Consider the following 22253-nt stretch of genomic DNA (forward strand, 5'->3'; position numbering starts at 1 on the left):
CCCCCTCCCCCTTCACACTCCCCATGAACATCCTCCTCCCCTCCCAGGACTGTCACCATCCTTGGTGGGGTGACCCAGGTCTCAGAGACCCAGTGAAGCCTGCCCATGCTCTATCCCGGGATCAGAAGTCCACTCTCCAGCCAGAAGCCTCGGCCTCCCTCTCCTCCAGCCCCTTATCCTGGGCACAGGTGCTCCACATCTTTCTGGATCACCCCCAGAAACGCCTCCTGAATCAGGCCTTCCTGAGACCTCCACCACGGGCCTGGAGTCCCTACTCAGACTCGCCTTCCAGCTCTGCCCGCTGACCCTTCACTGTCCCCACTAAGGCTGCGGCCTCTGCCTGGCAGCAGCCCCTTCTCACTGCCCCAAGAGACCCCAGACCCCTGTGTCCATGGGCCTCTGGGGTGCTTTCCCTGCTCTGGAGCAGCATCCTCCTCATTTATCCTGAAGACTCAGCTTAAGTTGAAGAGCTTCGTCCAGCTTGCTCGGGCAAAACTCTCCTCGTGCCTCGTTCCATAGCAGTGACAATAGCAGTGACAGCAATGCCCACAATGGCGACGAGACCACCAGTCACAGAGAGCTGTGTGTGCTGGGCTGTGGCTCCTCTGGCTCGTCCTCAGTCGAGCCCTGGGTGTCCTGTGAGGCCGCTGTTTTCTCAAGCTTTGAGGCGTGGCATCTGGGCCCCAGGACGCTGCACAACTTGCCTGGGACCTAGGGCGAGAGCCTGTGTGGGATCTGAACTGCGAGCCACCCCATGGGGTTAACCGCTTCTGCCACAGGCCGACCTGCAGGGCACTGACCTTCCTGACTCTGTGGCCCCCCCACCCTCTATGGCAGGGACAGTCCTTGTTCTCTCCTCGTCCACAGCACCCTACCCTTGGGTGATGAGTGGACACCACCAGACCCAGCATTTGAGTTCAAAGCACTTATTAAATGCCTGCTGTTGTCAAGGCGTTGTGCTGGGTCGGGGCATAGGGCCCGACAGTCACAAGGTCACTGTGATTGTCATCGTACTTCGTACGTTGTCACTCTCATTGTGCTATCTCATCATCACAGCATCTCAGCAGACACGTATTTTGCTAGTGCCCACTGTCTACCGGGTGCCATTTGTAGCTCCGAAGGGGCTGCACTTGTAGACTCTTGTGTTTAGAAGGAGGCCCAGCATGGTTAGGTGGAGGTGACCCACGTGCCCAAGGCCGTGGAGGGTGTCAGGAACTGGCCACACTGGGCCACTCAGGAGCTCTGGCTGCAGTGGGGGAGCACTCCAGCCCCGGGGGGTGCTGTCTCCTGTATCTTAGGGGAGTAAGTCTTCCTCTCATCCAGAAGACAGGAGACTCCAGAAAATGCCTCTGTGGACACTGTTCTGAAGGGTCCCTCTCCCTCAGCCCCCGGGTTGGGCGCCCAGCCCCCCGCCAGCCGGTTAAAACATCTCCCTGCTGGTTTTTTGCAGTCAGAGCCAGCAGCCCATTCTTTTGCTTCTTCTGAAGCAGATGACCAGGAAGTGTCGGAAGAGAATTTTGAGGAGCGGAAGTACCCCGGGGAAGTTACCCTGAGCAACTTTAAGCTGAAGTTTCTCTCCAAGGACATAAAGAAGGAGCTGCTCACGTAAGTCCCCACCTCGGCCGACAGGACTCCTTGGAGAACCTCAACAGTCTAGAAAGGATCGTGTCTTGGTCTGAGCCATAATGACTGGGCCTACTCCATCCGGGGCTTTCCCCTCGCCCTGGCCTAGCTCTGACTGTCCTCCTGCCCTGACCCTCTTGGGGGAGAGGTTGGGCATCCTTCACTAGAATCCTCTTGAGCCAGGCAATGAGTGATAGGTTCCCCGCCATCTCTGCACCACACTGGGCACGAACACAATCCTTTGAAGTGGTTAGGAATGACGTGTTCTGGTCCACAGAGCAGGATGAGGGCTGAGGGGGCTGACCCTCTCCCAAGCCACAGCTGTTGCCCTGGCTCCCAGCGCTGGGCCTGATGTGTGTTCAGCCTTAGGACTCAGCACCCTCAGCCCTGGCAGAGGCTGACTCCTTTGAGCTGGTCCTCATGGGGTTTAACCAGGTGTCGTTGGGGAGCCAGAAGCTGCTTGTAGATGTGAGCTGCCCTGTGGCCTCTGGTCAGCCCTCACTGAGAACCACCTCTCCTCGAGGACGCTCACTGTGCTCAGCTTGCTCCTGGGGTTCCTCTTCTCCTTACCCTGAGCCCCACCAGCTTCCTGCCACCCTGTAGCTGGCTGTCTTAGGAACTCCCTGCCGTGATGTTTGTGGGCAAATGCGTGTGCACGCATAGCACATGTGCATCAGAGGTGTCCTAGCTTCAAGTGGAACCTTAATTTGGCTCTTTTTCTCCTTGAGTTAAGTTGTGTGGGAGAAACTTGCAGCTCAAGAGGCGAGGGCTGTGCTCTGAGGACTGAGGGGGAGGGGTTGGCCGTGGCTCGTGGGCGAGGCAGGAGCAGGTGCCAGCTCCCTCCCCGAGGAGGCTCAGCCTGGGGGCCAGGCCTGGCAGGTGTGCCTTGCTCTCTGTTCTGACGTTCTTTTTCCTTTGTCCAGCTGTCCCACCCCAGGCTGTGATGGCAGCGGCCACATCACCGGAAACTATGCCTCCCACCGCAGGTTCGTGCCCCACTCGGGTCCGGCCTGGCCTGGGTGCCATGTGGTGGGTCTTCCTCCTCTCCTCCTCTGCGCTCCTCTTTGCTTACCCCGATATCCCATCTCTTCTCTTTCAGCCTCTCTGGTTGCCCTCTTGCTGACAAGAGCCTCAGAAACCTCATGGCTGCCCATTCTGCTGACCTCAAGTATGTCTGCCCTCCTGGCCTCCCATCTCTTGGGCGACTCCCTTGCTCTGCTCTCTCCTTCCATGAGGCTACAGACAAAATCGGCCTTCTCCAGGGCTCCAGCCCCAGGCTGGCCCCACCACGGGTGGGGCAGAGAGGCAGGGCCAGGGAGGGGCTGATTCCGCTTGTCTGGGGCCACTGCTGCTGCCTGCCTCCTGCTCTGAGTGCTGCTGCTGCCTGTCTTCTTGCCTGTCTTCTTGGGCCAGGGGCTGCTGTGGCTCCTGTGACTCCCTCAGCCCACCTTTCCGGAGCTGGGGGCAGGAGGCCGGGGCGGGGGAGCACGACCCGCCTCCCGCTCCCAACGGCCCCCTCCTCCTCTCCTTCTCCCGGGGACCCCTGCTGGGCTGTCTGAGCCTCCTGTCCTCACTGCTTTGAGATTTGGGAGAAGCCCAGACTGGCCTTGGCTTGGAGGCCTTGCGTTGCTCCGTGGGCTGCAGGCTGTGTGGCCCTTGCTGGAGGAACTGATGCTGATGGTGAAAGAGAGAGCTCTTTGCCCTGCCCTCTCCTGCAGCCCCTTCCCGCTGCTTCCATCTTGGCCTCTGGTGCCTCCCAGACATGCCTCCCCTCCATGTGCATCCCTCCTCTTTGCTGAGCACCAGCTTTTTCTGCTTCTGCTCCTCCCTGCCCGTAACACATGGGTGGGGACGGTCCTGTGGCCCCAGCTAGCCTGCTTGACCGTCCAGCTCAGATGAGATGCACCCAGAGGTTTCCTAGGTGTCAGTGTCCTCTTGGTTGGAGTTGGGGACTGTCATTGCCTTTTGTCTTCATGCCTTCAGTTAAGCTGTGACGTCCCAGCTGGTGTGCCCCTGAGCTGTGCGGCTCTCGTCCTGGGCCCCCAGGCTGAGCCAAGGCTGAGGAAGGAGGTCCTACTCTTGTCCCTTTTGGGTCACCCCTCTTCAGGGGCGTCCCTCCCTTCCTCAGGCCTCTGTGCTGGGGAGCGCTGAATCCAGGCCACATTTCCCTGGCTCGTTCCATTCTGGGGCCAGACAGGAGCTGGGGTGCTGGTGCTTCTAAGGTGAGGACCTGCTGTTGGTGACAGCTTCCAGGGACCTGAGCGGATTTAGAAACAGGGCAGAAAGCTCTAGAGCTCCAGAGTCCCCATGCTGCCAGCCTTCCCTTGTCACTCTCAGGAGGCCCAGCAGCCAGGAGAAGCATGTCATTGCCTGTTGTCACCAATGGGGCCTTCCATTCCTGCAGATGGGGCCGGATTTACTGCCAGAATCATCCTTCCGGGAGTTACCAGCTTTAACGTAAACGTTTTCTGAGGCTCAGCTCGTGGCAGATCCATGTTCACTCATTCATTCCTGGTGTCCAGCCCCAGAAATCCACTGGGAACCCTGAGTCCTGCCAGCCCAGGAACCTCCTCCCCAACCTCTGTCTCTCCTCTCCTCTCACTCCCTTTCTCTGTTTCCTTTTCCAATTCTTCTTGCTTTTCTAACTATGATCAGTTTTCAGGGTTTTCCAGTCTAAGGGTCATTAGACTCTAAGATGTGACCACAGGTGCTCGGTAGCTCTTTCCTCTTGCAGAGCAGGTGCTCAGGGAAGGAGAACATGGGCCCATCTGAGTCTGGAAGTGTGGCCATCTGGGAGGCTTGGCCCCTCTAAGACTAAGCGCTGTGAAGAGCTTTACCCACAACTTGTTTGGAAATAGCAACAGGAAGTCTTCTGTGTATGAAAACACGTCACTCATCAGCCTCAGCAAGGTCTAGGGGGGCGGCTGAGGTGCCCCTGACTCCCTCCGAAGCACTTCTCTCCACTTGGGGGTCTTTCTGTGAGAGCTCACGCCTGCCTCCCTCAGGCCACAGGTGGGCTTGGGATGGACGTGTGCTGGACTCCACCATGTTCCTCGTACACCAACGCTCCCCTCTCCCTCCTCCTGTCCACTGGGTATCTGGCACGGGCTGTTCCTCACCAGCCTTGTGGCAGCAACAGGTGAAGGGGACCCATCCCCAAGGGGGCAAAGACATGTGTGCCACCGCCTTGCAGACGAGGCTCTTTTGGTGGCTTCCCTCTCAACACCTGGTGCAGCGACAGGCCCACATGATGCGTTTTCTGTTTCAGTCAAGTCCCAAGGACATTTGCTTTTCCCTTCCATGTACCCAGTGTGATCAGGGGACCTGCTGCCTTGGGCTGCTCATCCCGCTCTGTGCACAGGGAGTTGGAGGGCAGCCACACACCCTGCAAGGGTGTGACACGGGGACCTCTGCACAGGGTCAGGGACAGCCCCCACATGGGACAGGGATGGGGCTCGGAGGCGAGACCTGGTGTGTACCGCCAAGCTGTGCTGAGTCCCTTAGACACGGATTCTTCCACCTGCCCAGGCAGAACACTCAGAAGCAGGTGGCAGAAGGGCTCCTACAGCTGATCCTGTGGGGCCATAAGAGCCGCTGTGCTGCCAGCACCCAGCACAGACACCTGCTTCTCCAGCCGCCTGAATGCCATCCTCTCTGGGACACGACTCTCAGGAAAAGCCATTGGCTCAAGGCCTTGTGAAGAATGTGGGACGGCCTCACCTGCCTGGAGCAGGTGTGCCTCAGTAGGACCCCTGGGAATGCAGTCCCACTGGCTGGGACCTCCCCCAGACTCAGTCACAGGTGCTAGTGGGGGCTGCCCCGTGCCAGGTATGTCACCCACAGGCCAGAGCTGAGCTTAGGCCCTCAAGGCCTAGGGATGCTAGGGGTCATGACGCCCTGGCCACGGCTCGTGATGCCGAGCCTCTGAGTTCTGTTGCTCACTTCCCTGAAGCTAAGGAGCAGGGCCCCGGATAGCCGCCAGAGCAGCTGCAAAAGCAGGAAGAAGGCCTGTCCTCCCTCTCTGCGCTTGGTCTCCCAGGGAGCAGGAACGGCCGGCTTGGGCCATGGAGTGCTTGGCAGGGCACCCTGCGCTGAGGAAGGGGCGGCCTCAACATGGAGAGCTGTGTGAGGGACACCCTGATGTGCCCAAAGGGCCTGGTGCCCACGGCCCCGAGCAGCTTGCACCCTGGAGCCTGGACTCTGCAGAGATGCTAAGCTTCAGGGTAGAAGTGTGGTAGCGGTTTGGGGTTTGTTTGAAAGGGTGAAGCCTACCCAAATGGGGGTGATGAGTGGTTTCTATTAAAATGCAAAAACCTCCTTGCTCCAGGTGTATATGGGTTGAACTGTGATCACAGGTGACTGGGGCAGGAGTCATCATAATTTCAATGGGGTTTCAATTACCCCCAAACCCAGCAGGAGGGTGATTTGACCAGCTGGTGGATGATAGGCCAGGGAGGCCTTTGGGTGTGTGGCCCCAGGGCAGGGGTGAGGAGGGTGCTTTGAGGAAGTTGAGGGGCTGGAGAAGGAGCTGGGTGGGGAGGCCTGGGTATCAAGCCCTTCAGTCATCGGGCCAGCCTCAGGGTTTCTCTGATGGGGAATGGGCAGTGTCAGCCTGGCCTGCGGGGGTCCAGATGAAGGTCCTGAGGCTGCGGGGAGTTCTTTGGCCTTTCTGGCTTCCTCTGACCTGCCCCAAATGCCACACTCAGCGTGTGCGTGTGCGGGTGAAGGAGGACACTGAGGAAGGGCCTCGGGCGCAGCGCAGGGACCTGAGTGGATGGAGCCCCCTGTGGATGAGATGCAAAGACCTGCACCCTGTTCCAGCTGGCACTGGTCCCACGACCCTCTTGGGGCCACTTTCGCACTAAGCAGCGGCTTCAGCTCTCACGGTTCTCTCTCTGTGCGGATGAAACCAGAAACGGCGGATATGCGCTCTGAGAGCAGCAGGCTCTCCAGAGGCAAGCAGCCAGGTCCTGCCAGGTCCCGCCAGGTCCCGGGGGGCTGGAGCCATGCCCTCGTGAGGGCCGAGGTGTGAAGCCACAGGTCTGCTCCAGAGGGGCAGCCCTGGGATCCACCTTCCCGTGCTGATGCCAGCAGGAGCTCGCCCCGTTTTCCTCAGCGGACAGTCGGTGGAAAGGAACTTAGGAAAACCCACGCTCGTATAGTGAAGTGAAATCTTTACCTTCTACGCAATCGCTCGTCAAACATTTTGGGTGCATAAAGCTGGGCTTTTGTGTTTTGTGTCTCCCCACCTTACCTCACCGGTGCTGCTGCCCCTCCATGACCTGGCTGCGTGAGTTCTTCACTCACGAAGAATTGCACCCCAAGGTGACGGGTGCCGTGGCCAGCATGCCGTGGGCACTTAGTCGGCATCTGTTCATTTGCTCTGACATGACAAGCCTCCGCGAGACCAAGGCTTCTTCCTCCCAGGGATGTCAAGGAAGATGAACTGGTCTTAGGGGTTAGATTTCCCTTTCTGAGCAGTCGTGTTTAAAGTTAAGGCCCATGTGTGTTCTGGAACCTTCTAGTCCAGCCTAGAACCCCAAAGAAGGCCACAGTGGGAGCCCACTGTCCCTGCAGGGGAGACATGCTCTCCTCTTGGCCTTCCTGTGCCCCTTTGGGAGCCTGGGTATCAAAGTTCTGAAGCCTGGAGGTGGTGGTAGCAGGCCGGCCAGACACACGGCTGTTTGCGAGACCTCGGTGCTGGGGAGGCGGGTGGGCCCATGGGGGGCTGGGCACAGAGGGCATCTTTCTGTGGCCAGGAGTTTTCACTGGCTCTGGTCCCAGCTGCCCTGTCCTCCGCAGGTGCCCCACGCCTGGCTGTGACGGCTCTGGCCACATAACGGGGAACTACGCATCGCACCGGAGGTGAGCCTGCCACAGCCGGGGTGTCAGGCTGGTGGGGCGGGTCCCCTCGTCAGATGGAGTTGTAAAGCTCCGAATAAGACATTGATGTTGCCAGCAACCAGAGCCTGTTTCATCTCTTTAATCTGAGTTGTCGCTGTTCCCAGAGCCTCATCTGGTTGCCACTGTATCCGGAGCTGGGGGTTCATAGCGACGCTTCTGTCAGTGGCCCTGCTGCCCAGGAGAGCGCTCGCTGGCACGAGGGTCCTAGGATCTGCTGGTTGCTGACCGCAGGCCTGGGGGGAGGGGCGAGGCAGGCAGGTGTGGACTGCTGCAGCACTTTTCCTCTCTCAAACTAGCTTGTCCGGCTGCCCTCGTGCCAAGAAAGGTGGAGCCAAGGTGACCCCCACGAAGGATGACAGGGAGGATCCTGAGCTGATGAAGTAAGTCAGGGTCCTACCGGCCCCATTGTTGCTTTGCAGAATTGGGATTTTCCTGTATTTCATATTTTGAAGAAGTTCCTTCTAGATTCCCTTTTCATTGATAGGGCAATCTCATTTTCACCGACGTTCTTATACCCTGCCTGTGATGCCTGCAAGGCACGAGCCACCTGCGTGGTGTCGAGGGCGTAGGCACTGGCTCCCTTCTGAGCTTCTGAGGTCTGGGGGTGTTTGGTGGGGCTGGGAGACGCGAACGCCCTGCCACTTGTGCACCTGGGGGTCCTGGGCACCCACAGGCATCACAATCTGTGCTTCTTTGGTCTGGCGGGAAAGGTCAGGTGCAGGAGTCAAGGAGGATTAGAAAGACGATGATCCTTGAATCGTGCGTGTCTGCACTCCCACACTCCTGTGTGCTCACACACCTTTGCAGGGAGCTGGTGTGGAGTGAGGGAGCCCAGGATGGTCACCCCAACTGGGACCTTGACACTGCCATGAGGAGGAGAAATACCTCTGGGGCTTTAAGTGACTGAAGTCCCTGAAACCCTCTACTGACCTTCTCACTGGGGGTGCCCGACTCGTCATCAGGGGCTTTGCATGAACTCTGATCCTGTGTGTGCCCAACTCCATGGGCCTTGTATTATTGCAACCTCATCTTTCCAGACGAGAACTTGGCCCCTGAGCCCCCACTTGCAGGTGGGGCCAAGGCTGTGCCACAGGTGCAAACAGGGAGGCCCACTGTCTAATTTGCCCTGGACTTTCAGAGCTGACCCCAGGCAAAGCAGGCAGTGGTCCCCTTGGCAGGTGAGGAGTGGAAGGGAATGGCTCTGGCTGCCTTGTGGGGCTGGCTTGGTCAGGGCGAGCCTGGCAGGTCCACAGGAAGCAGTGTACCCTGACTGTTGCCTGTGGGCCACGAACAACCAGATGCTCGCCCCTGCAGAGGGAGCACCCTGGCCCAAGGGAAACCTGGCTCCTCCTCGGAGCTCAGCCCAGCTGTGTCCAAACATCTGTTTGGCCACAGAGGAGGGGCTCAACTGACCAGTATCACACACTGCAAAAGGACAGCCCCCCGCCTGTTTGGTGTAATAAGGCTGTGGCTCATTTAATTTTTACAGTGAGACTGTAATGAACGTTAAATCAACAAGGCAAAGTACGCGGTTGTTAGTATCGGGACTGCTGCCTACAGATGCTAGGGTGCATAAAGAGTATTCTCCCTTCCAAGAATCCAGGAATTTGCCTGTGATCAAATAAATGCAGTGCTGTTATGAATTTAGTAAGGATCCTGCTGGTAGGGATATTATAAGTGAATTGTGCTACATTTGCAAATGATTAAAATCGAGATCAGCATTTTTCAAGTTAACTGGGAAAAATGGTTTTCCTCTTCCTAATGTGCCATCAACTTTGCTTTTTAAAAAACAAGGTTTCTGCAGCCAAGTGGAGAATGTGACTTTTAGAAACAGTTTAGCGTTTACAGGACGGGCGAAGTTCCTAATGGCTCCATGGCAAGGAGGGGGGACTGGCACTTAGAACAGCTCCATTTTATAGGGCCTCACCCCCAGCCATAAACTTTAACCATATTTATAATTGACTAGCATCTTTAGATGCTTGCAGGCTGCAGCAGAAATTATAATAGGTGCATCAGGCTCTGCTGCACAACAGGATTTTGCTGGCACGCACTAGCTGTGATTTTGGAAGGGCTGGTGGAAGATGCATTTCTTTCTATGACATCTTGTGTCTGCACTGTTTGAGATTAAGTCATGTCAGCACTTTGTGGTAAATCCCTTTGGCCACAACTAAATAACGGGCAATAAAAGTCTGTGGATGTTCCAGCATCGGGGTCGGGAGCTGAATGCCCATTGCTGGCAGAGAGGCCCCCAGCTGTCCCCAGCCACGCTGGCATCTGATGAGAGATGTGCTGCTCCCGCACCCCCCTGCACGCTCACCCTGGGAGCAAGAAGCTCCCAACTTGGCACCGACACACGTCCTAATGGGAGGTCACCTGATGGCTTGGAAGGTCTGGGCCTGGGTGTGGAGGGAGAGAGAAGCATCGTCACGCTTCTGAAATACTCACTATGAATGTAACTCCTGGAAACACCAGGAGTTAGGGTTTTGCAAAGAAACTAGGAAGAGAGCATTTGGATTCAACTGTGTGCTGTGACTGTGAAGAGCCACCTCTCGATTGTCCTTTTGATCTTGCGAGGTTGGGCCTCACAGGCACCTTAGGGTGCCCGGACCAGGGGTCCCTTGGGGTCCATAGCTGGGAAGTGTCCCGGTTTGGGGAGCAGACATAGCATGAAACCTCTCCGTGGCTCTTGCAGGGGCACCGGCGGTGTCTCCACTCTGGACTTGTGGCTGAGATGAGCTTGGATGGACTCAGTGGATGTCCCACATGTCTGAGGCCCACGTGGGTGGGATGGGAAAGAAAGGGAGGAGAGCCAGTAGAGGGGACAAGTGAGGACAGTCTTGGCCGAGGAGGCTGGGAAAGTGTCTGCAAGGGCTGCCTCTGAGATGCGGCCAGAGTGTGGGGGCAACGAGGCCGGGTCAGCCTTGCTCCTGGGCAGCACAGCCCTGTCCCCAACCCCACCACTGCAGCAGGAGCCCCTGGGGTGGCCCTGCCTCTGACGTCTCTGGACCCTAGGGGCCTCTCTGTGCAGTGGGGCCACGTGTCCCCTCCTGGTCCTGTGTGTCTTCTGGTCTACAGCACACAGGAAGTGGGTGATAGATGGCAGGTTAAACAAGTCTCGTTTGTTGGAGGGAGAAGACTGAGAACTCGCGGATGGAGGCCCTTGTCCGCGATTGGCTGTTTACTCCCAGGTGACCCTGCCCTTAGATCCCAGAACCCGAAATCTCTGTGCCCAGAAGGTGCTGCAGGGAGCTCCTGGACTACCCCTCACTGAAGGAGGCCTCGACCTTGCGTTGTCCTGTTTTCTGTGCCGCAGAATGGGAGTCTCTCTGAAACTTTCTCTGTGTCTCGCCTGTTCCTGGGCTTTTGTCATTTCCCTAAGGGATTCTCTTTCTCTCCTAACAACCTGAACCAAGGAAAATGCTGCTCCAAGCTGGCCTGGGGCAGGAGTCCTTGTGGGATGTCTGAGTCGAGTCCTCCCACATAAGCTGTGGGGCCTCGTGTTCTTCCTTCCAGAACACACATTTCAGTGTGGCAAAGCTGGAACATCCCTGGGCATCAGGCCATAATCAGCCTCATTCTGGGATGCTGGGGGTGATGGGGCCTCTGCTGTCTCTGAGCTGCCTGACTAAGGGTGCACTCATGACCTTTTGTGACCCCACAGGCTCCCCGGGTCCTGTGCTTGGTGCAAGCTCCCAGCAAGTGACCTCTGGGTGGCCTCACCCAACACCTTAATCCCACATTGCTGGTGTGACACAGAAGTGACGTTGGCAGCAAGGTCTAGGTGTGGACCCAGAGGCCCCTGAGAGCCAGCCCCAGGGCTCAGGGGCTCACGGCTGCTGGGGGGCGGGGAGAGAAGGTAGCTACTGACCTCCAGCTGTGCAGGGAACACCAAGCTGAGGCTGGAGAGGGAGCTGCTGCCTTCATCTCCCATCAGGAAAGCCCAGGTTCTTCTCTGAGGCTCCAGCACTCGTCCCAACAATGGGAGTTTATCCAGGAGCCCCCAGCAGATCTCAGTGCCTGGCTTGGCAGGGTCCCTGGCTTCCTCCCACCTTTAGCCCTGCTGTGCTCACCTCTGACCTCTGTGCCCAGGTGCCCAGTTCCAGGCTGCGTGGGGCTTGGTCACATCAGCGGAAAGTATGCCTCTCACAGAAGTGCATCTGGCTGCCCACTGGCCGCCCGGAGGCAGAAAGAGGGTTCCCTCAATGGCTCGTCGTTTTCCTGGAAATCACTGAAGAACGAGGGGCCCACCTGCCCCACTCCGGGCTGTGACGGCTCCGGCCACGCCAACGGGAGCTTCCTCACCCATCGGAGGTAACTGTCCCTGCACCCCCTTTCTGTCTGTGCCTCCAGTGGGGACCCCAGCTTTGGGGCTGTAGGCAAAGCCCCCAGGGAGGGCCAGACTAGGGCGCAGGTGTGACCCGTAGTTTCTGGAGGCCCAGCTTGGAGCCTCGGGGGGAAGCCATGGAAAGCCCGTTAGTACCAGATAGTGATGTTATTGACATGTGTCACCCTGTGTGTCTACTGTCATAAACTTCCTTCCACATCCCGACAGGGTCCCTCTGGCGAGAGCGAGCAGGGCCTGTGTCTTGTGCACGTGCCTAACCAGCTTCTTGAAAAGCCTTGCCTGTCACGCTCAAGCCCTGCCCTTCCCCCTGGGCCTCTTCTTTGAACTTTGGACCCAGGCCTCTGCCTGCTTTGCAAGGGGCCCGGTGAGAAGACCCCTCCCTGCCTGGGCAGTGGGCTGGGCAGCGCTGACCGGCTCTCCCTTGTCCCCCAACACCTGCCCCAGGGCCAGGCAGCGAGGTGACGGCCGAGGGGCACAGGCTCACCACCTGGTCCCGTCAGATGTCCTTTTCTTTCTTTCTTTTTGCCCTTGTCTCTCTACCTACATGATTAATTAACTCATTCATTCCACTAGTCTTTACTCAGAGTCCACCAGTGCCAGGCTCTGGAGACAGAGAGAAAACAAGAGTGACAACGGCCCTCCTGGAGTTGACGTAGGCAGAGTGGGTGGGGAGGCAGACTGCAAACACACAAATGAGTAAAATCCCCATGTGGTGGAGGATGGAAGCTCTGGGGGGAAGTAGCAGCAGGGAGGGGTGAGGAGCTCCCCCAGGCCATCTGGGGACAGGCTTCAGGGCTGTGGCCAGAGTGGGGAAGAGCCGGGGCTACTGGACGAGGAGTGAGGGAGCTTGGGGCTGAGCTGGGGAGCAGGGGGTAAAAGGAGATGAGCCTGAAAGTTCCAAACCAGGATCCTACCAGGCTGCCGGCCTGCAATGATTTGGGTTTCACTGTGGTGTGTGACCTCAGATGGCCCATGGTGTGTGACCTCAGACTGGCCCATGGCGTGTGACCTCGACGGCCCCTGACGTGTGATCTCAGACTGGCCTGTGGTGTGTGACCTCAGACTGGCCGGTGGTGTGTGACTTCGGATGGCCCCTGGTGTGTGACCTCAGATTGGCCTATGGTGTGTGACCTCGGACTGGCCTGTGGTGTGTGAGCTCGGATGGCCTCTGGCGTGTGATCTCAGACTGGCCCGTGGCATGTGACCTCGGACTGGCCCGCGGAATGTGACCTTGGATGGCCCCTGGTGTGTGACCTTGGATGGCCCCTGGTGTGTGATCTCAGAGGGCCCGTGGTGTGTGACATCGGATGGCCTGTGGTATGTGACCTCGGAGTGGCCTGTGGTGTGTGACTTTGGATGGCCTGTGGTGTGTGACCTTGAATGGCCTGTGGCGTATGACCTTGGATGGCCTGTGGCATGTGACCTTGAACTGGATCTTGATGTGTGACCTTTGCTTCCAGCTTGTCTGGCTGTCCCAGAGCGACCTTTGCTGGAAAGAAGGGAAAGCTCTCAGGGGACGAGGCTCTCAGCACGAAGTTCAAAACGAGTGACGGTAAGGATGTCCTCCTACAGCCCCTGTGTGTGAGCTTGGCGACCTGCCAGTGGGTAGGGCTGGTGACCAGGGCTTAGGCCAGCAACGCCCCTCCTGGAGTGAGTCACAGTGGACACAGACCCTGTGGCCTGAGCTGACAGGTCTCCTGATCTTGGCTCTGGGCCTCTGGCTGCCCATTTCTGGGCTCCCGGCCCTTGGTGGCCGAGCCTGCTTTGACCTGGGTATTGCTGAGTGCTGACATCACAGAGCCTGCTGGCAGCTCAGGAGGCCATGTTCTCAGGGTTTGTGGAGTTGTGAACTCACTTAAACTCAATGAAGAGAGAAGCTGAGGAAATTCAGCATCATCTGGAGAAGCTCCCGTTTGTATCTTAGCGATTATTACCTGCTAAGAGATCTATACATTCTGACCTGTGACCTGGGGCCCGGAGGCAAACAACAGACACGGCTAGTAGTCTCTGAGTCCGACTTTCCCGGCATGAAATATGGGATGTGAGCTGCCTGCAAGGGAGCTCGGACCCAGGCCGTGCCTCTGCTTGGAAAAGGGCCCTGTTCCGTCTGGGAAGCACCCACTGTGGGCCTGGCCTTGAGGCCGAGAGCTGTAACGGAGCTTTCTCTCTGGGGCAGTGCTGGAGAATGACGAGGAGATCAAGCAGCTGAACCAGGAGATTCGCGACCTGAATGAGTCCAATTCAGAGATGGAGGCCGCCATGGTACAGCTGCAGTCCCAGGTGGGTGGCACTGCCCACCCGCCCAGCCCTGGAGTCAAGCCCTTGCCCTCCGCTCCCCCGCCCTCCTCTTTAGTGCAGTGGGGAGAGCTGCCCTCGTCACGCTCAGTGTGGGCTGAGCTGACAGTGCAGTGCACGCGCTGCCCGCCAGTGTTGGTGGCGCTACCAGCATTAGGGGTCCCGTTGTGCTGCTGGCTGGGGGTCCCATCAGGGCGAGTGGTCCTTTAGGGTTGCTCATCCTGTCAGTAGGGCTGTGTGCGTTCTGAGAGCCTGGCCGGAGCCGGCCTCCACCACAGTGCTATCATACACCGGCTGAGAGGCTTGGCGAGCCTCCTCACCAACCTGCACCTCACTGGTGGAATGGAGACAAGAACAGGAAATCTGCTCCTTGTGGTTGCTGTAAGATGAATGCATTTCTGTGAGGAAAGCAGTTAGCACAAGGGTCTGGCCCTGAAAGAGCCGCTGTCGCTTAGTTGACAGGTTACCAATTAAGTGTATGCCCCGTAGCTCTCTGATTTCCCCCAAATGAACATTTGTAGTCAGAAAAACAAAGCAGTAGAGGTCTTATTTTGAAAAAAGGACAATGCTTTACCCTTGGCTGCTGAGTGGGGGTCGGAGCAGAGCTGGGGGGCACAGAAAGAGTAGCCACACATAGCCAGGAGCCCTATGGCTGGAGGGACAAAGGGATAAGAGGGACCAGGCCCTGCAGGATGGAAGGGCACAGAGGATGGGTGGGAAGATGGTGAGGCCCCTTTCCAGAGGCTGCGTTGTGATGTGTTGGAGCCCCACATGTCCTCTCGTGCTGTCCTTCCTCCATGGGCAGATGAGCTTCTGCTCTGACCTCCTGTCACTCAGAAACCTGTGTAAAAATAACATCAGCACCTGGAGACCAGAAAGGATGTTCGTTCTGCCTGCAGCATGTTCTCCAGGTTCACAGGCAGTAGAAGCAGAGAAGTGTGGGCTGTCTCTGGGCACTGAGTGTGGCTGTGTGGCTGTCACCTGCTGTCCCTCCCTGCTCCTTCCCTTCTCAAAGTCCAAGGACCCTCCCTGTGTCAGCTCCCTTGGGGCGGCATCTCTGATTTCTCTTTATTTGACAACGCCCACTTTTTAAAATGTGTGTTCATAATAGTTTACATTGATGTGAGATTTCAGTTGTACGTTATTTGTTGTCTGTCACTGCATAAGTGCTCCCCTTCACCCCATGTGCCCTCCCCCACCCCCTTCCCCTGGTCACCACTGAACTGCTTTCTTTGTCTGTGTGTTTGTTCATGTTCCACATATGAGTGAAATCATCTGGTGTCTGTCTTTCTCAGTCTGGCTTATTTCACTTAGCATAATTCCCTCCAGGTCCATGCATGTTATTGCAAATGGGATGAATTTGTCTTTTTTATGGCTGAGTAGTGTTCCATTGTGTAAATATACCACATCTTCTTTATCCAACCATCAGTTGACGAACGCCCACCTTTTTAAAGACAGATTCTTCATGAGCATCCTTTCAGAAGGACTCACAGCCCCCTTCCCCTGGAGGGAGTTTTGAATTGTGTGCTCTGCAGAAGGGCTCAGGCAAGGAGAAGGCAGCCTCAACTCCTACTCAAATCTTTTAAAGCCACAGGCTTGTCATCAGGTGACAAAAGTGTGATCTCCCCAGCCACGGGTCACAGAGTCACGTGGTTGGAGGAAAGTACTCGATGTCGTTCACGGCCTCCTAAAAGGCTGCTTGCTGTGCCGCACTTAGGGGACGGCTTGGTGTGCCACCCACAGTGTGTGAGTTTGCCTCAGGCCCCGGGGCAGGCGTCCCACCTGCCCCACGCTGACTGTGAACCTCTGCACAGGGTTACACTCCCCCTGAGACTCACCTATGGCCTGAGCTGCCCAGAGCAGGCAGGATGGCCCGTGGCCGCCAGTGCTGTCATCACCGTCCTCTGGGGTTCCAGCTGGAACCTGAGAGTCCCCTTGGGAGAAACTTCTGGGCTTCAACCAGGACCCTCCTCCTGGTGCCCTGCTGAGTCCAGAGAAGCGTCTGTGCTGGAAACGCCAGGGTGCTCTCAGGCTCGCTGGGGAAGTCGTCGGCTGCTCCCTCAGCCACGTGCTGCAGAGGAAGGGCTGTCGCCTGCTCTGCTCACCTTCCACAGCTTGAGTGAGGCCCTTTGTTGGTCTTTCTGGTGGGGGAAACTCAAAGACAGCCAGACGCCCCACGCAGTGGGCGCAGTATCCCCATTATAGACGAGGACGAGGAAGTGTGGAGGAATAGTGGTGGGCCAGAGTATGAGCCCAGGGTGCTTCAGAGCTGTGCTCCTCCCCACCCCTGCATGACACATGCAGCACAGAAAGCTACAGCCCCATACAGCCCCGGGCTCAGTCAACACGTCCCCTCCTCCATCCAGGGACCAGGGCACTGCCAGCCTCTCACTAGTGGCAGGACCCCCCAGGGAGGCAGGGGCCCTGCCTCTTCACCCTTTCCTGCAGAGACATGAGATGTGGCACAACGAGCATGCCCAGTGCACTCCCAGGAGGATGCAAGCGACATGGCCCACAGGCCCGTGCCAGGAGGCATTTCCCTTATCTGTCTGTGCAGATCTCTTCCATGGAGAAGAGCCTGAGGAACATCGAGGAGGAGAACAAGCTCATTGAGGAGCAGAATGAAGCCCTGTTTCTAGAGCTGTCGGGCCTGAGCCAGGCCCTCATCCAAAGCCTCGCCAACATCCGCCTTCCACACATGGTAAGCAGGAAGAGGTTTTGCGGGCATCATGGCCAAGCTGGCGGCTGTCCCCCAGTACTCTGGGGGGGCAAGGAGGGAAGGGCGCCCCTCTGCCTCTGGGGCCCTGACGGGAGGGCCCTGACCCAGGTGTTCTGCTGCTGGCCATGGTGGCTCCAGCCCGCCTGAGTAGCCTATGAATCTGCAGCAAAATGCTCAGAGTTGTTTCAGCCCAAGGTGGGGCAGCCAGTGCAGTCCTTGGTGGCTGGGGGCTTGCTCAGGTGGTATGAGGAGATGCGTTTGATACTCCCCCACCGATTCCATTGCTTCTGAAAACCGTGGGGCCCCCTGCATGGATGGGGCTTGCTAAACTGGTTCTGTTCTCCAGGAGCCAATATGTGAACAGAATTTCGACGCCTATGTAAGCACCCTCACCGACATGTACTCCAACCAGGAATGCTACCAGAACCCCGCGAACAAGGACCTCCTGGAGAGCATCAAGCAGGCCGTGAGGGGCATCCAGGTCTAGGCCTCCTGCTCGAGGAGCTGCCCTGCTGATCCCGGGTGCTGGGCACCCCAGCTTGGCTCCACTGTTTACCTCCCTCTCCTGCCCTCCCAGTGGAGATTCCCAGCTCACAGCGACTTCTGGCTGGCAACCCCGGCAGCCTCGGGCGGGTTTATCCAAAGGGGTGCCAGGAAATCAGTGTCTCCCTGGATACAATGTGCTTGCCAGGCCAGAGGCCGCAGCCTCCCCACTCAAGGGCAGGGTGGGGCATGAAGTATTACAAAGTGATTTATTTTTGTTTTCTGAAAGAAATCTGAAGAGCAGCTCGAAGTCTCCAGTGGAAGCTCATGGACAAGGTTCTCAGGGAAGTTTCGGAGTTTGCAACCACAGTATTCCTTTGTCTGTCAGGCTGGGAGGGTAGCCGTGGGCGCTGGGCTGGTGGTGCGTGTGACGGTGTCAGCCTGGAGCACGTGCCCCGGGGTGTGCGTCTGCTCGGTGAGGCTAATGTGGCAAGTGTGTTTTCTGTTTTCATTTAATTCAGTTTTGTGTTAAGGACGGATCAAAGCCCTGTTCCCGAGGGTAAGGTAGGGGCAGGCCTGCAGCCCACTGTCAGCCCCAGGAATCTAATCTGGGATGCCCCTGAAAGCCAGCTGCTGGTTCCACAGTAAGGCACTCATGTCTGGGGGTGGCTGGCGCCCATGCCTGCACAGACATGCGCAGTGTGGGGCCATGCTCCCTCTTGGGGCTGTGGCCTTTAGACCCGGTCTGGCTCTCTGTGCGTCCACCCAGGCGCATGACCTGTCACTGCCGAATTACCTGGGTCATGGCTGAGCTTGACCAAGGTGGGGACAGCGTTAGTGAGAGCAGGGGATAAATTCCTAATTAGAGACCATCAAGGTTTCACTTCTTTTTAGATCCATTCAAGATGTGAAAAAAAGTAAATTTTAATTTAATGTGTTAAAAACACAATGTTCCTAACATGTAAATAGAGTCCAAATCGATTGTGACTGCAATTCCAAGTTAGTATTTAAAAGTAGAGAAATTGCACTTCCTGGAAGAAATAAAAAAGTAGTTAGTTTATTCTGTAAATTATTTAATTTTGTCAAGATGTAAGTATTTATATTCACAACCTCTTATGTTAACGTTTGTTATTTTGCTATTTATTTAACATTTTTATTTATTAATTTTATACTATTTCAACTAGACCCCATACCAGGACACCATGAGAGGAAAATAAATGAAATCAAAGCAAAATTAACTATTTGACTATGAGATAGGCCACACACAAAAAACCTTGCTATAACTTCTAGTTATAATTTTGATGCAACCGATATTTTTTATATATTTTGTTATTTATTCTTTTAATAATGGAGTTTTTAAAAAGTATTTTGTAACTGAGGAATTTTGATAATTTGGGGATATTTGTCCCTTGGTCCAATGGAAAGAAAGATTTTTTGGTTTTCTGTATCCCTTTTGCTTCCTTCTGTTTTTGGCACGGACGACAGCAAATGGAATTCTGTATTTATTGTTTATTTAAGTGTAGCGCAGATGTGTGTGCTGGCGTGTTTCTCGTGTCGCGTCTGTGTGCCGGCTTGTGATGGCTGAGTCATGTTGCTGTGAGGGAGTGCTGGCCACAGGCAGCGCCGAGCGTGGCCACTCGCAGGCTCCCTGTCCCCTGACAGCTCCGATACTGTGACCCTCCTTCCTCAGGAAACGCGTTGAACCCACAGCACAGCACTTCTCGGTGTGTTTGCAGGGTGATTTCCTAATAAAAGTCCACTCTGACTGTGAGTGGGAGCCGTGTCTGTTGTGAGAGCTCTGAGGAGCCCTCTGTGGTACAGCCCTCGCTTCTGTCCTGGGGAGCCGGTGGGTGGGCAGGTTCTTCCCTCTCAGGTCTCTCCCTGATCCCACGTGTGGAGCCCACATTGCCTTTGTAGAATTACACTCCCCCAAAGTGTGGTTCTGGAGGGTCTAAGTCATTGTGCCCTGCCCCCTCTCACATGACTGGGCACGTACAAATTGGTTTTCTCTTAGGGTCAGGAAGAAGAAGTCTTTCTGCTGGGTTGTTAGAGTAGGGGGTATGGAATAGGGACTGCCCCAGGCTACCTCTGGACACGAGGACAGAGCCATCTGCAGTAAGAGAGAGTTCAGACATTCTGGAAGGAAGCAGAACTGAGAAATGGAGAGAGAAAGGTGGAGGTGGGGTGAGGAAGAAGAACGAGCTCTCTGATGACCTTTTCAGAGTAGCTGGATTCAGCTATACCTGAAGGCCATCCACCCTTGCACTTCCCAGTTATGTGAGACAATAACAAATTCCTTTTTTGTTTTTGTTTTTTGCTTAAGCTAGTGTGCTTGGCTTTTTGGTCTTGCAGTGGCACCTCACATTTCCACACTTTTGTGTCAGCTGGAACTCTAGCTCTCCCAGGGTGAGAGTTAGGCTTGAGGCTTCTAGTCACATTCAACCTGAACTGTCAACACATTTTGACTTCCCTGGAAATCTGGCCCTGGAGACCAACCTGGAACTCCTATCTGACATGTGAACAAAGGACAATTCTTAAAAAAATTTGGGCCTCATTTCCAACTCTTGTTCAAGTCAGACAGGGTCGAGGACACCGGGGGGCTTTTGGTGTGTCTGGAGGGCTCCAGCTGCTAGCTTTGGGGACCAGAGCCGGTGGCAGCATACATGAGCCTGTCATGCAGAACCTGTTCAGCCTTGAAGAAGGACTCCTGGGGGTCCCCTTTGCTGAGGCCTCATTGGGGGTGGGGGGACCAGTGGCCTGGGTTGTGCCCATTCATGTCAGCACACAGATGCTAAGGTGTGAGCAGGATCGATTTTGAAGTGTCCCCTGTGCTAGCTGAGATGACATCATTCAGGGGGCATGAGAGTTGGCTAGGCAGCTGGGGGCTGGGAGTGGAGCGAGAGCTGCCTGAGGCCCCTGCCCTGGCTGCCTGGTGGCAGGTGACCAGCATAGGCCAGGACTGCGAAGGAAGGAGATGCCATGGAGTAAATTGCCACGTCTATCCCCATGTGAGACATCCCCATGGTATCCCTTAGTCCTGCCTCCACCCTCTCCTGGTGATCTTTGCCCCCTTCCCTTCTGAAGTTTCATCCAGCCTGTCGTCCTTCCTGACACTGAGACACTGCACTTCAGGGGGCTGGCCCACCCATGCTGATGAGCTAGAGCCTCTTCTAGGCCACATGGGCACGGCCTCAGGACACATTGTCAGGCCTCCAGACGCTTCCTAGGAGCAGCAGCGCGGAGAAGCACTGATGCTTGCAAAGGCCGTCAGCTAGGTGCTCATGTGCTTGCGGGGGCTGGTCTTCGGTTCTGTGTATTCGTCAGCGAGCTCTGCAGGGAGCTGATGACAGTTGCTGGCTGTGGCTCTGTGGAACTGCTGGTTGGTCTAAAGAGCCACGAAAGCTGCATGGGTGGGAAGACGGCCCCAGAGGTCAGTGTCAAGCTGCAGGTGGGTGTGCGGGTGAGGGGAATGGAGGGGCTTTGGAAGTGGGGAAAGGGGCTCCCTCCATGAGCTGTATCTCAGCAGAGACCTCTGCTCCTGGTTGGTGGACTGGTGGGCAATGGAGGAGAGCAGCTGTGGGCCACAGGTCGATTCCAACTGAGTCCCTGCTGGGCCCTGGGCATGGGCTTCAGCCCGGAGGGACTTGGTCTTGCCCTCAGCAGCTGCTCAGGCCCAAGGCACCAAGGGCACACCCCTGGAGCGTGGGCAGTGCTCCCTGCAGAGAGTGACCTGCTATGGAGCCTTAGAAGACCTTTCAGGGAGGCACTGTTTGGGATGTGGATGGTGGAACAGAGGGGAAGGGAGTTCCTGGAGAAGGAACAGCATGGACACAGAACACTGGTGTGGAGGACCCCTGATGTTGAAGAAGCACAAGCACTAAGGAGGCTGTTTTTATCCTATGGGACTTTTAGGTTTTCCAAACCGTTCCCTGACTCCAGAATTCTGGGAAGTAATAAGGAGCCTGGCCTCGGGGCTCCATGTCCTCAGAATCTTTCCAACAGGAGCACTGGGTCCCATCCACCATGACATCCTGGCTTCTGAGGGTTTGTCTACTATGGGATCAGCAGACCTGGGCTCAAATGTGGCTCTGCACTCACCAGCTGGTGATCATGAGTGTTGTGTGCAGAGGGATGCACAGCAGCCCCTCCAGCTTTGAGAAGGTACAGCATGTGGTTGTTCCGGTGATGCCAGAAGGCTGCACAGTCCCACAGTTTGATGATGACATTAGCTGTTCTCCCCCAGGAAGAGCCTCCCACCTCCTGCGTGGAGGGTCTGCCTCAGTCAACAGCCTCCTGGTGGCTGGGGGAGGAGGGTCTTGGCATTGTAGGGCTTATTTTTGGTGTGAGAACCCTGACTGCAGCTAGGCCTTCACTCCCAGCCTGAAGACCCTTCTTCTACACTCTCCAGAGAATAAAACTCAAGGCTGCAACCAGAGGGAAGGGAGCATTAGAGTCAGGGCAGGAGTCTGGGGGTCTTCTAGCTTCTGAAACACACTGTCCACCTTGTTTCAGGCCCCTTCTCCCATCTCCAGCAGAATCTGAGTCTGCCAGTTCCTGGGGATTCTGGGGTGTGGACTGCCTTGGTTCTGAGCTTCCCACACTCTGGCTAGCAGTCAAGTTTGGGGTCTGCTGAGGCCTTCACTGCACATCTGTGTGTTTTCTGGCTTCTAAGTTGCATTGTTGTCTCTTCTTCAATCTCCCCATCCCTGCCAATTTACACCCTAAAGGCTCTCACTTTAGCCAGGTTTTCAGAAGGTGTCAAGGTAGGTAGGTGTGTACACCTGCCCTCCTTACCTAGATGCACAGGTAACACCCCAAGTAGATGAGCACCTGACCATGTGAAAATGGGAAGCTGACTCAGTGTTGTGTTGATGTGACCTCATG

The 22253-nt window shown here is 56.3% G+C and overlaps 1 protein-coding gene across 1 annotated transcript in view; it reads left to right on the forward strand.

Annotated features, from left to right (window-relative positions):
- The window catches only part of MYT1 (myelin transcription factor 1), a 45973-nt gene extending 28600 nt beyond the window's left edge, over positions 1-17373 (forward strand). The window contains exons 13-22 of the mRNA XM_046679746.1: positions 1451-1605; positions 2547-2609; positions 2723-2791; positions 7426-7488; positions 7824-7907; positions 11617-11838; positions 13333-13424; positions 14049-14152; positions 16725-16868; positions 17233-17373. Coding sequence (XP_046535702.1) covers positions 1451-1605; positions 2547-2609; positions 2723-2791; positions 7426-7488; positions 7824-7907; positions 11617-11838; positions 13333-13424; positions 14049-14152; positions 16725-16868; positions 17233-17373 — 1137 coding nt within the window. The remainder of the gene's footprint in view (positions 1-1450; positions 1606-2546; positions 2610-2722; positions 2792-7425; positions 7489-7823; positions 7908-11616; positions 11839-13332; positions 13425-14048; positions 14153-16724; positions 16869-17232) is intronic.
- The last annotated feature ends 4880 nt before the right edge of the window (positions 17374-22253 follow it).

This window comes from Equus quagga, chromosome 12 (assembly GCF_021613505.1).
Source record: "Equus quagga isolate Etosha38 chromosome 12, UCLA_HA_Equagga_1.0, whole genome shotgun sequence".
NCBI classification, from domain to species: Eukaryota; Metazoa; Chordata; class Mammalia; order Perissodactyla; family Equidae; genus Equus; species Equus quagga.